The sequence below is a fragment of the Bacillus rossius genome (assembly GCF_032445375.1).
Source record: "Bacillus rossius redtenbacheri isolate Brsri chromosome 9 unlocalized genomic scaffold, Brsri_v3 Brsri_v3_scf9_2, whole genome shotgun sequence".
NCBI lineage: Eukaryota > Metazoa > Arthropoda > Insecta > Phasmatodea > Bacillidae > Bacillus > Bacillus rossius.
The window spans coordinates 39,951,823-39,970,299 of record NW_026962013.1 but is presented as its reverse complement, the minus strand read 5'-3'; the positions used below and the strand labels follow the sequence as shown (position 1 = coordinate 39,970,299).

The 18,477-nt window shown below is 35.2% G+C and overlaps 1 protein-coding gene across 4 annotated transcripts in view; it reads right to left on the bottom strand.

Annotated features, from left to right (window-relative positions):
• Positions 1-1,516: 1,516 nt before the first annotated feature.
• LOC134543351 (DNA polymerase beta-like) overlaps positions 1,517-18,477 on the bottom strand; it is a 60,643-nt gene continuing 43,682 nt past the window's right edge. For 2 of the 4 annotated variants that reach the window (XM_063388327.1, XM_063388325.1), the window contains 4 exons: positions 16,193-16,353; positions 13,156-13,278; positions 11,321-11,489; positions 6,024-7,802 (listed from right to left, as the gene is read on the bottom strand). In XM_063388327.1, the coding sequence (XP_063244397.1) occupies positions 7,479-7,802; positions 11,321-11,489; positions 13,156-13,278; positions 16,193-16,353 (777 nt within the window). In that variant the 3' untranslated portion in view covers positions 6,024-7,478. Of the gene's footprint in view, positions 1,796-6,023; positions 7,803-11,320; positions 11,490-13,155; positions 13,279-16,192; positions 16,354-18,477 lie in introns of those variants that run through there. The other 2 variants (XM_063388326.1, XR_010076922.1) reach the window with 2 other exon arrangements.

Genomic DNA, 18,477 nt, shown 5'->3' with positions numbered 1-18,477 from the left:
AGAATGGTTGACGCACTTCGTAATCAATAGTACTCGGTCTTCAAAAGAGCATCCTTCTCATGGACAATCACTCAAGCCATACCTCACTTTCAGCTTATAACTTTAGTAGAGAGAATGGCATAGTAGTTCTTTCCTTCCCGCCTCACACTAGCCACCGGATGCAAGCCCTGGACCTGACATTTTTAGCCCCCTTAAAACTGCATACAATAGAGAATATGCTTTATTTTAAAAAACCACAGTGTTTCAGAAAATAACCAAATAAGACGTCCCGAAGCTGTTAAAGGCTGCCTATGAAAAAGTAGCAGGCATCAGCAAAGCTGTTTCTGGTTTCACAAAACCAGGAATTTATCCTTTCAATGACTTGAGTTTTTAAAGTAGAAGACTATCCACCCGAATCATTAGATGCAGCTCCAACAGTCGTGGAAACAGAATCAAATGGCGGTGGTGAATATTCATCATTTGAAACAGTTGCCCAGGAAAATTTACATACTGATGTGGCTCAAGAGGCAAGTGTTATAATAGAACCACTGCATGTTTGTCTCACAGAAATTTCCCCAGTTCCAAAACCAACAACATCAAGGACTACAGGGACCCGGATAGCTCTAAGAAGAAAACAGCGTTCAGAAATTATAATAGCCACTCCAAGAAAAACAATGCTAGAACTGGAAAGAAAGAAAAATAAATCAGAAAAAGAAGCTCAAAATGACATAGGGAAGCACACAAAAAAAAAAATGAAATATTAAGAAATCAAAGAAACTAACTATCATTTCAACTATATGCTCGTTTCTTCTAGTGAAGATGAAGGAAATACAAAAAGCTTTGTCAATACGATGTAAGATTTGGATGTATTGGTTTAGTCTTTACCATAAAAATGGCACTAACGAGAACAATATGTTTTATGGAGAGTTTTGTACAGACAGAGAACTGTGGTACTTCTGTGGGTGGTATTTGGACTGGATCCATTCAGACTAGTGGTGATACTGAAATAGGCTACTTATTTGTCATATAAACAATTTAAATTAGTTATTTTGATGAAAAATTTTATTTTTCCATACATTTGCAACTATGGTGCGTCAGGTGTTGTTGAGTGTTTGCTCTCAATATAAAAATTTTTTTTTTTTTTAACGCATGCCATCAAACAATATATGTTACATAAATTACATTCATTAAGACCATTACCTACCTTGTGATTATGATGATATTCTACCAGCTGTAAAAAAAGTTTCACTTCAATAAGTGTTCTTACAGCGATTCATAAATTACATTCAATGAAGGATAGTTGTATCACCATGGTATAATGAGGGTTGATTTTCATCCAAAAGACTTCAGTTCAAATTCCAGTTTGACCATCCTAATTTCAATTTTTGGTTTTGCAAATCACTCCTGGCAAATGGTCGTATTGTTCCTTATTTTAGGTCAAGGCTGATTAGCTTCACTTACACCCAAGGATCATGCCAAGTGTTGCCATCTCTAAAAACCTAATTTTAAAAAAAAAGTACAGCCCAACAAAAAAAAATTGTATTGCACACTCCAAGTGCTGGAGACTTTTATTCATCTTCAAATTTATACAGCAAATATTTCTTAAAATACACAAAAAACACCTCACTAAAATCCTACTCTGAAGTGGAACACATAAAAAAAACTATATATATATATATAATATATATCTGAATAATCATATCTTAACACTTTCCCAGGGTTGTTTAATCTCGCTCTTCTGGTTTCTTGTATATAAAGTCAATATATTCAAATATGTCTTCTTCGCAAGTCACAGGAACGGGCTCGCCAGGCGTACCTGTATACATTTTCAGCTTGTCACTTTGCCAGTAATTGTGTGTACTCACCAGCTGAGCAATAAAATAACAACAAGCCATTTTCACAGAGACGCTCAGTAAAAGGATTCTGTGGTTCAACACATTCTGTGATCCAGCACTAATCAATCCACCCAATTTCCACATTCCTACTGCTGCTCTTGGCTTTGTTACTTTTGGATTTCAGTACAGTGATTCCTAGCGGGTTGATTTCACAGGTATAATCACACAAGTTACAAAAGAACCTTGGAAGAGCTGGGGAGGGAGGTGGCAGGGGTGGGGGCCAGTTGAGCTGTCGCTCGCTTCCGGGAAACAGTGGTCCGGTGCCCTCAGCTCGCGGTCCTAGTTACACGTTCCAACACTATCCATGGCATCAACATCGGGTCATAAGTCACGGATTATAAGCGGCACGCCGTTGCGGGGACAGGCACGTGAGATTGTGTACAATGTGGCGACACATTTGAAAGAGCAAAAGCAATTACATAATTTGAAGTACAACATTGTCGAAGCAACAAGTGCTGCAACAAGGGTTTCTCAGTCAACTGTAAAAATAATTTTGGCCGAAGGTAAAGTAAAAAGCAAAAATTGTTTAAGTTTTTCTACTCCCACGGGAAAGAATAAGGAGCGAAAAAAAAGAATCGAAGTAGATGACTTTACGTGCGGCGCTGTACGGCGGAAAATTCACGAGGAGTTTTACACGGTTAGAAAAACAATTCCAACATTAAAGAAACTGACCAGGGCATTACGAGAGGGCGGAGTTTTAAATTGCAGTAGAGAGTACTTGCGGCATTTGTTAAAACGTATAGGATTTAGGTGGAAGAAGTACCAATCAAAAAGAAAGATTTTGGTAGAAAAACTGGAAATTTCTGCTTGGAGAGGGAGATATCTACAAACAATTCGTAAATATCGAAATGCAGGTAGAAATATTGTGTATGTTGACGAAACATACCTACATGCACCACATTGCGTTAATTCCTGCTGGCAGTCGAGCACTGAAGTAGGTGTAACAGAATCAATTGGCAAGGGGCCACGTTTGATAATCGTGCATGCTGGTGGAGAAGAAGGCTTCGTTCCTAATGCTTTATTAATTTTCAAATCAAAGCAAAAGTTTGGTGATTATCATGATGACATGAACTACCAAAATTTTTCTACCTGGGTAAGACAGAAGCTACTTCCAAATTTACCTGAAAATAGTGTCATAGTTCTAGACAATGCCAGCTACCACAATGTCCAAATAAATAAAAAGCCTACGACCACTACTCTGAAATCTGGCATCCAAGACTGGTTAAAAGCCAACAACATTCAATTCTCCACACACATGACCAAAGCCGATTTGCTACTTTTGGTAAAATCCCACCAAAGCACAAAAAGATTCAAAGTGGATCAAATAATAGAGGAGTGTGGCCATGACACCATTCGTTTGCCTCTATACCACCCGGATTTGAATCCGATTGAACTAGTGTGGGCAGATTTCAAAGCAAAAGTTTACGAGGAAATATCTACATCTTTGGACGATAAACGAAAACTGTGTGAGAAGTTATTTTGTTCCTATACGGTGGAACAGTGGAAAAAGTGCTGTGATCACGTTAAAAACATTGAAGCCGAATATTTCAAGAACGATGCAATAGTGGACATCGAAATCGACAAGATAATAGTGAATCCTGACTCATCATGTGGCAAAATTTCTTCGGGTGACACAGGATCTAGCGCTACAGAAACGGCCAAATGTCTGAACTCGGACTCGAGCTCGGTATGGGTGAGTCACATTCAAATCAATTTTAACCGTACTTCCCTGTTATACATAGTTATAAATGTTTTTGCACTTTTACAAAAATTCCTTTGCAAAACTAATTGTCACCGGGTTCGATTCCCGACTCTGACGTTCTTGATGGTAACCATGTTTTCCAGAAATTAAACAACAGTTGAACGATGTGATGGTTCCTAAACAAAGAACGACACAAGACCGCAACATAGCGATTTTTAAACTCTCAACTTTCTAGCGTTTTTGTCTGGAATGTCCGTCTTCTTAATTCATAACAAATCCTTTCCGATAATGTCAAATGCTCAAAATGTGTATCTCACGCCCCGGGTTTACTTTTTCGCTGCATTTATTTTATTTGTGTGCGGGCGTCTGCCTTGTTTGTTTTAATTGACAGTAAAGTTTGTTATTCGTGTTTGTAAAGTAATTTGTTAAATAACTTACGTTTCCTTTGTAGACGATTGGCGTATTGGAAAAAGCTGACGAAATCCTAGTTCCCAATAGAGAAATCTTATTCAATAGTTATTACATTTAAAATACCTAACTTAGTTTTATTCTTGCCATCCTTTTGTCGTTGCGGGTTTTTTGTTTATATACTTAGCCTTACTCTTTACATTCTTAACAATAGGCGTACAACTTAGACTGAGCGAGATGAGCTCACATACATACAAAAGGTATTAAATACTTGAGTGTTACCCGTGAAAAGCTGCGGCGAAGAGTTATTTCTTCGTACAGAGTTTACTTTGCTACTGGCCAACTGCGTGGGTACGATACCGTGTTCGTGTAAGTCGGGCCGACGCGACGGACAAGGACAAGGGCGGAGTCACTCCCTCCACCTACTTCCCCTCGACGGTCCTCGGGAACTCGCGCATGCGCAGTAAAAGGTTCAGCTCTATCTTGTCGGGTTATACATTTCCATATTTGTGAAAGAGATCTGAACCAGGGACACAACGTGATATCAGACTTTTTAGAAAAGAAATGCTCATCTTTATTTTATTCTTTCTTTAGAGAAACTTATTAAAACTTGTTTTAAATACCATTGTACTTACTGCATTGAAACTATATTGATGTTCGATAATCTGGCTGTGGTCCCGTACGTGCCAGATTAAAGACCTTTCACAGTAAGAATAAAGGAACGAATTCCATTTTTGACAAGTCCCGATACTGGCTATGTTGGGTGCCGATCATTTTACTACGCCAAGCACAAAGATTTGTTCTCAGAACGGAAATATCGCGATTGCGGTAAAGTTAGTACTTAATGTTTTATTTTTTTAAACTACAAACAGAACTGTAGTCTAGTATATAACCATTATATAATTTTTTCGTGAATACGTTTTCTTTATAGTTGAATTTTTAAGAAAAAAAATTGATTGTTACACTCTAAAATCTCAGGGAATAATAGAATTTTTAGAAATCCAGAGTTTACAGATAGAAATTTAAATAATGATTTTGCTTGACAAAAGAGCACTGAACATTTCATATTTTGGGTTTTATTTAATTTGTTCGTAAGTCAATTGGTTGATGGGTTAACTAAAACAAGTCATAAATACACACACACACACACACACACACACACAAATGCAGAATTGAATACATGAAACAAATGTCAAGTTTTTATGAAAGACATTACAGTAACACATGTGCTAAACTGCATTAAATGTAGACTAATTGGAAACAAAATTCCTGCTGCTTCTGTGTACGAGGCATGAAAAGCTATAATAATGGAGAGGAAATACATTACTGTGGCCCACTATTGATTACAACAGTACTTCCAAAATAATCTCTCTGCAACCTTACATAGCTAAGTTTCTCTCATTTTCTTATTATTTTGCTTGTGTGTTTTTCTAAAACCCTGGAAGGGAGGGGTCACGAGCTTACGGACACCCCCCCCCCCCCCCACCTACGTCCCTACTACAGATGAATTTTAATCTGTTTGAACAAGCACTTTTCAGAGCTCTTTCACATTTTTATTGCTCTTCCCTGCTTCTTCTCCTGGTCTAACTAGACTGGAACAATCTCCCCCCTCAGTCCTCAGCCAGTGTTGTTCTAGCTCGACAGCGTGGTCTCTCCAGATGTATTAGCTTAGTAGTGTCTCGATTAGCTGAGTTATTGTGAACCGCGGAAACCTCTAATAAGCAAATCTCTGCTAACATGAACATAATAAGAAAACTGTGTGGGTTTTTAGTTGGCCCTGTGCAATCATATTTCGAGGTGGGGTTTTTCCAGCTTTAATTCAGTGTAGATTATTTCATGTAACTCCATGATTTGCCCAAACCAAAAAAAAGAATCATCTTTGAGATTAATTTTCTTTAGGCTTTCGACAACAATTAGATCATTAACTAGGTCCTCAAGCAAATGCTTCAACAGTCTTAGCTGATAATGGCGCTTCAGGTCAGCTATGATGATATGGAACCTCAGTTAATCGAAGTTCGGTTAATCAAAACACTACTGTATTTTATTTTTTTGGTTAGCACATTTGATTGAAACACCAATTTTTTAATTTCAAAAATTACTGGGAAGGGCACTAGATAAAACTATTTGTTTTTGATTTTGCTTCATAATACTTACTAACCATATGGATTTATTACGTATGATAACAATGAACTGTTTTGTTATGAATATTCTGACATATTGTTTTTTAGTTGGATGGTGTACACTGAGTATTCAAATAAAAGTACATATTGTGTAGCGGTCGGGTCCGCTAGATTTAAAACTGCGCGCGCCGTCGCGGGCCTCCGGCATTCCGTTCCCCTCCTCCTTCTCCCTCCCTTCTCCCTTCCCCCTTCCTAGTGATGTTCAATTTTTACTCGTTTCCCCCTCCACTTGATCGGTGCATGCGTGCCCTGCGGCGCAAGCTTATAAATTCAGCTGCAACCATGTTGAGGACCTTCTTCTACTGGTTTACTTAGTCAGGCTCGGTTGTCAGCAGTAGCTGATCTGTTGTAATTCTACTAGCATGTAGTCCGAGAGGTTCTAGTTGAACTTCGTGCGTGTGCGACCTCAGGGGAGAAATGTAAGTTGGTTTGAGTCGTCAGTGAGGTGGTGGCTCTCACCTTAATGTAGAGTCATTTATTCTTGCATTTGTTCTGTCTAAATTCCTTTAAGGCCGCCACCTTGAAAAACATGTTTGGATTTTTGCATTAAATTTACCTTCATCTTCGCTTCAGATTTTTTTTTTGTTTGTAACTATCTCCCCTTGAGACGTCGTCGCACGTATTTGTTTGTTAAAGTTTATTAAAGAATAATGTAAATTCTTTCTTTCTTGTACCTGCACTTTGCAGTAGTTTTGTAATTCTACCAAAAATGAATTTAACTTCATTCGTGGCAATGCTTGTGTTTCGAGTTAACTACGCATTGTCTCTTTTTGACGATCCATTGTATGGATCGCTTACAGTGTAGCCGGCTTACCCATTAAAATTATAATTGTCAAATAACTCGACTTGTCAGAAATTGTTCGCAATTTATGTATTCAGCTTTGCATTGTTTTCACTTAACTTTATCAGAAATGTTAACGTAATGTTTTTTGAATTAATTTTGAATTTGAATAAAATGTCTGTGTACCTGAAACCATTTACCTTGCATACCTGATCTATTCCATTAACGTATACCCCAGTCCATGCCAGGTTCTGGCCTCCCTCAACACTTAGAAAGGCACCCCCTTTTACAATTGAATAAGGGAATTTAATCTGTACAATACAGACATGGGAAGAGGCATACAGGTATTTGTATTGTAACCTTTTTTTCACTGAACGGTTTTAATAGGCTTCGGATTTAAATAATAAAATGTATTTGTATCACCCTTCATATTATGCTCCGAGATTTGGCCAGCACAGAAACTAAGCAAATCTTTGGCATTCATATTATGGTAGTAAGTTTTACTAAAGTAAGACTAATGATTAATATGTTCATCAATAAATTTTTTTACCTTCTAAAATAAATCCTACACTGGAAATAATAATTTTTGGCCAGGGAAACCTGGAAAGTAGGTGAAATAGTGCGGCGACCGCGGGGTGCTCACCGGTGATGCCGAGAGGTCGCAGCGAGTACTCGTTGAGGGTGAAGCGGTTATCCAGCGCCTGGGCCCGCATCTTCTGGTTGAAGACGTCGGAGCCGGTGAAGTAGAGGACGCTGCAGTGGTACTGGTCGTGGGGCGTGAGGCGTATGTCCAGCCGCCTCATTGGGCAGCGTCCCCCTTCGTCGTCACCGGCCAGTGCTGCCAGACTGCACACGCCCTGGCCACGACACACTTCACGTCACTTCCCGCTGTCGCCACTTCCTCTGCGCATCAGCACTCTTGCGGACGCTCTGCGAGTTTCTAGGTGTAGTTGCCGAGAGGACTGCAGTGACGTACCCATGTCATCATTTTGGTATCTGTATCTGCCGATATTCCCAATAATCTGGATTTACAATGTAATTGTTTCCAACTGATACACATTAAAAAGTAAAAATTCATGCTTACAGATGTCACCAATTTTTTCTATTCATCTGTTTTAATTCTGCAGGTATCTTTTACTCAGATTTTTCTGTAATTTAAGGCTATAGCTGAATGTTGGGTTTTTTTAATTAGTTAAAGGCAAATGTGTAAATTGAACTATGCACAAATGTAACGCAGTAAAATACTTTCATTGTCAACTACCAAAAATCCTTTTAATAAAGAATTTTATTAATTACTGACTTATTACTTACAAATGATGAATTTCTGGGGACTTTCATTGTGATTATTTTAAAAAAAAGAAAATTTTGAATCAGTTTTGTAACTGTTATCAAGTTTGTAAAATAAATGTATCTGTTTTAATTCGCACTACATTACACACGATGCCTACAGGTTGTGACAAAGTCCAAAAACAAACAATACTACATCTGGAAGTCACAAAAATTTAATTTCCAGCAGTGTTTTGCTAGCTCGCATTTTGTTTTTTGACCCCACACAATTCAATTTAATGCACTTTAAAAAAAATAGTTGAAGACTGTCCAATTAAATTATGGGGAAATTATCTGTGAAAAGGTTTTGGCTCTCTAACATACAAATCAACACGTTCCTGTGAACAGTACATCTATTTTGTGTTGTATATAGTTTCACTTAAAAAAAAAAAAAAAATTGACCTTGTAATATATGAAAGTTGAAGAATTTTATTAAAATATCATGAAAAAGTTTTAAAATTGATTTGACAGGAACTTGTAGACATAGTGTTTATGACAGTTCATTCTCACCCCTGAAGATGTACTAGAAAAATGAAAATGTGGATATGCTGTTTCCATAATGAAATTAATAGCACTAGTGAAAAAACAGTATCAATCAAATTGCAGAAAATTCAAACAAATTCCCTACAATGTTGTCACTGAATTCTCAATCTGACTTAACTTTTATGAATTAATTTCCATATACTGTAGTCACTTCACAGGTACTTTTCAAGATCTACAAAAACTTACTGTATGATTTTATACTATAATTTTTAGTAATTTTCTTACAACTTTTAAATTGGCATTTATAGGCACTGTGTGAAAAGGGACTGTAGCTGTACCACTGTTTGTTTATTTTATTATTTATTTTAGTTAATTATTAATTCTTATTTATATAATTAAATCAAAAAGTACCTATAATAAAAAAGGTAGATTTTTATACCTATAACTTAATATTAAAAAAAACCTAAATTAAAACTTACATAATGTTTGATGCTCAGAGTATTACTACCTACTTAGATTTTTGAAGAACTTTTACTCACCATAATTTAAATTATTTGTACGGAAATCAATTAACATCTACAATAGAATCTCGATTAACGGAATTAATGTCGGCTGCAGCAACCTCGAATAAGCGAAATCTCAGATAACATGGATAAAATAAGAAAATTGTCTTGGTTTTCACTTAGACCAGAGAATTTTTCAGGGTGATTTTTTTCTGCTTTTTTTTCAGTGTGGATTCTTTCACATCACTCCATGCTTCGACTAACAAATAAATGTTGATCACTTTTTAGATCCTAAGTTAATTTTCGCAATTAGTAATGCATAGGGACAAGACTATACGGTAAATTGCGATAAAACCAAATAACACTCAAAAGAATGTCAATAGACTGTATAACACCAAAATTCAAATTAATACACCTCAAAGCACCAAAATGCAATTAAAATCATGAAACTAAAAAGCATTTTCAATCAAAACTTAACTCTAATGACAAATACCTAATTTTTTTAAATATCAAATTCAATGAAAGTAATTTATTTAGCATGATGATTGTACCACAATTTAATAAAAAAAGATTGGAAAAAAGTTTACTTTTTGAAGTGAAAACTTCTATAGGAAGGTATGGATAGGGAGTAAATTCATGTAAGTCGTCATCGGCATGGTCACATGTCAGCTGTGAATGTATAGATATATGTGTGTGTTGGTATACACACACACGTCATATACCAATACATATCTTATTAATACACGTCTACAGTCCCTGTACATCAGTGCTGTACATATGTGAATCGAATGTGTGTATGCAGTAAAAAGTGAGTATAAAATATATTAATATTCTCATATAGATAAATAGTTTGAATAACGACGAAAACGGAGTCTTTGTAGCAATATAACCTAAAAATTAAGATCATTATTTATTTTTTTAATACCTACAATTACTATGAAATGCAAATTTTATAGTAATTTAGGGTTATTTTACTAACGTGATAAAACAAATTTGTTGTGTGATAATATTTTTTTCGTAAAAATTGCGAAAAAGTCTCTGATTTTTATCTAAAATTAATTTGGATAGCCAAAAATAACAACTGTTTGTTTATAGTTTTAAGTTTTTACTTATGTCGGCAGTCCTCATGACTGCTTTGAATTTTTTTTTTATCTTGCAACTCTTATTAGTTACCCATTTGTACATAATGACCTTAGAACATTTTTCAAACATAGAAATACAGATTTATTTCATTTGTTCCGAAAAGTTAAGACATGCTTATTACCAAACATGATATTGAAAAAGTGCATCATGCATAAGTCAAAATGACACTTTTTTTTTTTGGAGAAATTAGTATCATGAAACATTTAAGTATCATATTTGTTCAGTAATATGCTAAAAATAAAAACAATAACACAGAAATCTCCTGTTTTAAAAATGAAATTGACCTGAAAATAAAACTATAAAATCTTGTCCGTAGTAATGCAGTAAAAAAATGTGTCAATGTTTTAAGGTTGAAGGTCAAGATTAGTTAACTGTAGTGTGGGTGCATGTACAAGTATATATGTATGTATGTATGTATGTGTGTTACACATAAACACACACATGCACACACTATCACTGTTACATAACAAGAATATATTTAAAAAAGTTAACGAACATTAGTATGTTAGGATTCACATATGTATACATACATATAAATAAACCTAAACATGACAGAACACTAGTTGATGAAAGGTTCTCTTGTAAACAAAATTTTTTTTAAACATATCATAACCAAAATAAACATGGTTAATACTGCAGCCAAATACTCTTGATATAATGAACTGTTCATGAATTCACAAGTTGGGAGATGCCCAGTTTCACTGCGATCAATCCACATGCATCCATGCCTGCATGTGTACCATTGTAGATACTCTTTTCCGTGGTTTAAACACCTGCGTTATTGATCTGTATCTGCTCCTGTGTCATTGCAGAATGGGCCTAATGCTCACTTTCTGCTACATTGACTTGTGCAAGTTCAACACACAGTTAATGAGTACGGTTGGAACATCTCGCTGTACTCTGCCGTGTCAATTACTCACCATGAATTTTACATCTCCTAGAGAAATAGTATCAGTAATAAGTTTCTTAGATTCCAGCAATGAAACCACTTTCTTCAACAGCTGAGCTTTTGTCGATGCACCATCATTGGAAGTGAAACTTGGGTGGGTGAGCAGCACGTCAATATCGCCACTGTCTGGCTTTCCACGCCTGAAATCACACAGCTGCTCGACAAACATGGTCATGACCAAGGGTATATATAATTGTTACCTTTTCCTCAGTCCTTGCAATATTATTTTAACAACAAAAAATAATTTTGAACAGTAGTATAATATACCTGAGTTATTAATGAAGGGGAATGACCAAACACAAAAATTTATCAATTACAAATCTCCACTAGAAACACTATTCCTAAATTATAATATTAATTTTAAAATTGGATTTATAATCGGCATATTTTTGGAATTGACACAGCCACTAAAAAATTTTATAAGCTTTCTATGGAAATTTTTCCCTATGGCTAACATTGAATATTTTTTCTGTAACCTAACAAATTTTTCGCATATCATCACTTAGCAAAACTGACATTTAATGACATGTCAGTTAGGCGGTACTGTTAGCTAAGCAACATAAAAAAATTCATACACTGGTGTGTTTTATGTTATTTAACTAATGCTACAATTTACAAGTCAATAACCAAAAAATGACCCAGTAATCCATTAAAATTTTTTTTTTAGCATTGTTGGAAACATTTTAATGCATAAATAACACATAAGAATAAATTGAATGTATGATTAATACAAAAAACAATGTTTGAATTTAAAACAACTAACTGGCAATATATACAACACAAACAGCCATCGCCACAAGAAGATGACCATGGCGTGACTGGGCAGACTGTAGGCGAGTTGAAACTGCAGTGGTTTGACACTGCCTTCTGCAGTGCGGGGGTGAAGTGGACCTGGGAGAGAAATTTTTCACAAGCGAAAATTCCCAGACTCAACTGGGAAACAAACCCGGGACCTTTAATGACTCGTACCTGCCAGAAGCTCCAAACACAGAGTCAACAGGTCGGACTCTTAGATTCACTAAACTGCATGCATGCTAACTCTAGAAATGTAAGCCATACAAAGGAGTGACAAATGCAAGCTGGGAGATGTGGGATGGGGAAATTCACCCCCCCTCCCTTTTTTTTTCCCATGCCAACCAAGTTATGAGAAAACTTACAAAATATCAGTGAAGACAGTATGTTACTGTGTGGGAAGCCACATCACCCATATGTCAGTGTGATAGTGTCAATAGTAATGTTAAGGTTTTTTTGAATACACATTTTCAAATTATAATTTTTTTTCTATTTTATAAACACCCCCTCTTTATTTTCCCACGAAAAAATTTCTGTATCCGCCACTGATAGTACTAGGTAATCTAAAACTAGCCGTACAGCCCACACCCAGCTGTTCTGAACATTATACTGACTATAACTAACTATAACTATATCTCTCACAAAAAAAAATTGATTTTACAGCTAATAAACATGAATTTAAAAGCAAAGCTTAAAAATAAATGCTGTATTTTAAATACAATAAATATTTATGTTTTAATGTTACATATTAGTTTTCTTCAAATTTTACTTTAAGATCAGTATTCACACATGTCTAAACTAACTTACTTGACTCTAGAACAAGAAATCATGCTACATTATAGTTTAAATCCCTTATAAATTATTTTAACCCGTGGAAGTTTCATTAGCCTGAAAACCTAACCATTTAATTTAACATGTCCCTAAATGTATTTTACATCCAAGCCAGTTGTTAATTTAATAATATGGCCTTGAAAATTAACCACACTACAGAGTTAAATTCATCAAATAACATACCTGTAACTTCCACAAATTGTAACTAAATAATCTGGATCTAATGCCTTGACTTCTTCTTTTATTATCTTTTCAATTTTTTCTATTTCATCTCTTGGGATTCTCAGTTCGAAATCTGTTAGGTACCTGAGGGAAAAAGGAAAAAATTAGTTTGGGATAACATTACAAAGTTTTCAGACCAATTAAAAAATATAAAATAGGCCAGTGTATTAAAAACTGTTAGTAATTAATTCTTTGGTAACATTGTGAAACCTTAGATTTTATGCAGCTTAAAAACCAAGTGTGTGAAAATCATAAAAGACTATGGCAGACACTGTAAAGGTATAGAAAAAAAAAAATTTTTGGCATATAAATCAAATTATGTTACAAAATACCATCAAAAAATTTAGTTTTTTTCAATACTACTTTCAAGCCTCTCTTTCGTTTCAACTTTTCTTCATAGTTTAAATCCCTCTTTGTTCAATCAATTCCATACTTGAAAAATAATATAACACAGGTGAGAACTAGATGAAATGAAAAATAATTGGTTCATAGCATGGATTCTGTATTTAGCATGGCTGAAAAAATCAATGCTAAAGACAACTGAATGTGTCCATGCTATGGACACAAGCTAGTATAACATAACTTTCTTCCATATACAAATAATAATCAGAATTTTACTTTTCATGTAGTTTCTACCTTCTAAATATCCTTATTAAGTAATGGAGTTATAAACTTGTTGACACTAAAAACATAATGAACCTTTAGCGACAATGTTTCAAACACACACAAAAACACTTTTTACCCAAATAAAAAAATTAATAAACTATACAAATAAGCTCTCAATACACATTTTCATGTGAATGGTTTTAATTCCTTTTTTAACACTGATAGAACCACTTAAAATATACAGACATCTGTAAAAGTGTTGGAAACATCCATGGTACTACACATTTAATGAAATTTAAAATTTATAATATTCATGTGGTGGTTTAGACAAATTTGAATACCATCTGAAATCATTCAAAGTAATAGTATGCTATAAATGTTTTTTTTAAAAAAGCAGAAAAGATTATAAAATTATTAAGTTATTACAGAATTGATTTTGGATTGTAACAGCAGCTTACTGAAATGTTCACCAGAGTAGTTTTCACCTCTGTTTAATTAGCTCACAGTATGAAAGAAGGTGGGAAATAAAAATACACATCCTCAGCTAAACACAGCAGGAACATGGTTGGCACTAGCACACAACCCATTCCGAACCCCACCTGTCTGACCAAGTAAGAACGTTACAAAACTGCCTAGATATTAGGCCTAATCTAGGCACTATATGCAACTAAAAGAGCCCACTGTGGTCGAGAGATCAGATAACTCGCATACCACCTGGGCAATCTGAATTTAATCACCAGAGGGGTTAAACACAGATTTTTGCACGTGGGCAATAGAGTTGGTGTGGCCCTAAGTCAGTGAATTTTCTTGGGTTAATCCATTAAAATGAAAAAGAGAGAAATAGACAGGTGTAAAAAGAACAAAAAAAAAGGGCAATGCTTGTCTTGAATCCGTAATATGTTTTGTTGATCTAACTGATAACATAGGCTACATAAATATAGAGTATTATTAGAAATTTTAAATCATAATCACAGATTTGTTACATAAAAAACAATGTATATGTAAAATGTTGCAGAAAACAAATATAAATTTTTCAATAAATCTTGTAAATATTACATTTTTTCCCATTAAATTTAAAAGTATTGAAAATAAATAATTTTAAAAAAAATATTTGATTTGTAATAGTGAATTAAATATCATATTATTCACGAATATAGAATATAGAATATAAAATTATTCATGTTTATGGATTATTTTTTTTAATACTCACAGACCCCTACTCACATTCAGCAATTAGCCACATTACGTGGACCAAGCGGCACAGCTTAACCTGGGGACGCCTCTGCTCACTCAACACATCCCTCCGGTCCAATACGTATTGCCGAATCAGCAACATGACACCGTAAGTTGCTCTAAGCCATTGTCTGGAGTTGCTTGGCATCTGTGTTGTAGCCGACATTTCGGTCAACTTTGCAGTAGCCATCACCAGGGTAGCAGTTATTCCAAGTTCTCCTGCCTTTTAATGCTCTCGCCTCAGGAAACACCCCCTTCTCATAATAAAACCAATAGGTCTTTGTTTCATATTTTTAGACAGCACGTATTAATTTAATCTATTGTAAACAAACTTGTTTTTATCAAGTTGGCAGTGCATTAAAATTGACAGTAATTGATTATTTAGAAAGGTTTTTTTTTTGCCTGGCCTCAGGTCTACTTGCAATGGCCCTGCGACAGTCTACAACGCATTTACTTTGCCCTTTGTCCACGACAAGATTGCACTAACTAGTAAAATGTGAGTATCTACGCATTTTAACTTAAATCTTCCTCCAGCACAGACAAGCTTAGGAAAAAGAATGAAATAACGAATAAATTAACACTTAAAGTTTCTCAACTTTAAAGTTGTTTGAGACAATGAAGGGTGATATTGAGATGAGAGTTGCTGACTTTGGGGGGAAATGGAGTACAGTGAGAATACAAACCAACTCACAGCAATGTCAACCACATTTCCCCAATTGCAAAATATCAAGGTTTGATCCCGCTGGCAACCGAACCCAGAGCTGCCTCGGTGGGAGACAGGTTATCTGGCCACTCAAAGACTGTTGCCCCTTCGATAACAATGAATATTTCTAGATTCACAGAGTCTGGGAAGTAAGTCTAATAATAACTAAAAAATAAAAATTTAAGCTGGTACAAAAACACATATTCAATTTATGTTCAAGCATGTGTGTGGGTTTGTGTATTAGTAAAACATTTTTTAAGTAATATTGATGTAGCTAACCTAACCTAACCAACCTTTCACTTTAATTATTAGTATTTCCCTTGTTTCCCAGAAGCAGTTACTCTGCAGTATACAAGTTGCTTACGTGCAGCTATACTAACTGAAAAAATATGTTAGCGTCAGCTACACAAACGTCTTAATCGTGAATGTAAATAGCTATAAAGAGATCAAACTCACTTCAAACCAATCAACTGATGATGATTAAGTTTATCCTTATGCTTTTCAAGATCTTCAATAGATTTAATGCCTGAATCGACCAACTCCTTTGCTTTAGCCGGTCCTATTCCAGACACACGTGTCAGCAAATTGATGGCTTTCGAAGTGTCATCTTCCCTGATCTGGAAATACAACAATGTTGACACATAAATATGACATTATGGCTTTAGTAATCATTTACGTATATTATTTGTGTAAAGAACATTTAACAAAAAAATTTAAAACTTTATTAACCCAAACTAGGTTCTGAATATTCTTCCATTCACAGATGTACAGAAAACTTTACTTTCCTAGACTCTTGAATAATAAAACAGCTGAGATTTATTCCTGAAATGAGGGAATATACAGTGTTACAGTCGGACTTGAATAATTCAAAGCTGATGGGACCACTTGAAAAATACAAATTATCAAACATTTTTAAATTAGACAAGCAAAAAAAATCAGCCCTACCTAAAAATGATAAAATGTTTATTTACACCTAAAAGAGGGTGCAATTGTTGTCATTCAATCAACTGGTTCTTAAGCCAATAATAAGTTTTTAATATATATATCTGTGTGTGTGTGTGTGTGTGTGTGTGTGTGTGTGTGTGTGTGTGTGTGTGTGTGTGTGTGTGTGTGTGTGTGTGTGTGTGTGTGTGTGTGTGTGTGTGTGTGTGTGTGTGTGTGTGTGTGTGTGTGTGTGTGTGTGTGTGTGTGTGTGTGTGTGTGTGTGTGTGTGTGTGTGTGTGTGTGTGTGTGTGTGTGTGTGTGTGTGTGTGTGTGTGTGTGTGTGTGTGTGTGTGTGTGTGTGTGTGTGTGTGTGTGTGTGTGTGTGTGTGTGTGTGTGTGTGTGTGTGTGTGTGTGTGTGTGTGTGTGTGTGTGTGTGTGTGTGTAATATGTATAGTATAAAGTTACATTCATACAGTGTTGTACAGTAACATGGATTTTAATTCCAAGAGAAGTCTAAACGAACAATGTAACAGTACTGTATAACAGAAAAACATTCAAAGCTTTTGGAAAAAGTTGAAAATTTTTGTTGTTTTTTTTAGATCTAATTTTTGCATTCAAACAAAATTCTTTAAGTTTATTCAGAGATTGAAAAATAGAGTCACTCATATTTTCTTGTCCTTCAAAAAAACACCTCAATTCTTTGATGTGGTCTATCATGGCTTCAATGATTGAAGGCACTAGTTTCTTGTCATTTTTGAGTGTTTCTTCTTCATTTGAAGACCGGGAGGCAGCAGCTTTGAAGGAGGTTAAATTTCACTTCGTGATTTCTGTCAAGAAAACACATGACAGAAGGTTCTGGACTAAAAGTGTTTGAAATGATTTATGACTCCTTGATCCATTGGTTGCACATTGGAAGTCATATTAAAAGGAAAAAATAAAAAACTAACATTTTCAAACAACGGAATGTTGCTGTGGGACGTGGACGTGCAATTGTCAATAAACAATAAAATTGTGCATTTTTCTTTCCAATATTTTTTGTCCAGTTTCAACAGCCATTTTTTAAAGAGATCACCTGTCATCTGAGCTTTTTTTGTTGGCAGCGTACTCTAAAGGCTTTGTTTTAACATTTTTTAAAACATCTTTGATTTTATGACTTCCCGCTCATTAAGAGCTTTTCGGAGCCACCCATATTTCCCCCAACCAAGAGTGCGATACTGTTTCTCTCCGTTGCACCTTTCATTTTTGAATGTCAGTGTTTTGTCTGGAGTGCATTTGTAAAACAAGCCCTCTCGTCCACATTAATAATATATTTTGCATTTCGGTCTTGAATCAACTCAACCAAATCATGTTTTGCAGTTTTAAAAGATATATTGTGGTCTTTTTAAACCCATAAAGCCACCAGGTGCTACCCTAAAAATTGTCTTTTCCTAATCTAACAGCGAATTCTTCAGCTTTATCCATGGTAAGAGGTCCACTCAGAGGAATCTTTTTATCTCGTGCTTGCTTCAACCATTTTAAAACACACTCGCCCACGTCAGGGTTTTCCGGTCCCTTAGCCCTTTTCCTACCTTTATCACTGTTAGCTAAACTGCTCAAGATTTTATCTTTATTTTTAATATATGTGGACAAAGTGATTGGGAGCATCACAAGGTCTTTCGCAATCTCGGACATTTTTCAAGCCTTTCTCCACCTCACAAATGGCTGCTGCCTTTTCAGCTAAAGTTAAGGTTTGCACGTAACCCAAGTTAGTTTGGACAAATAAGTACATTGTCACTAATAATTACACTACACTACATATGAAGCACACTGTAACTTA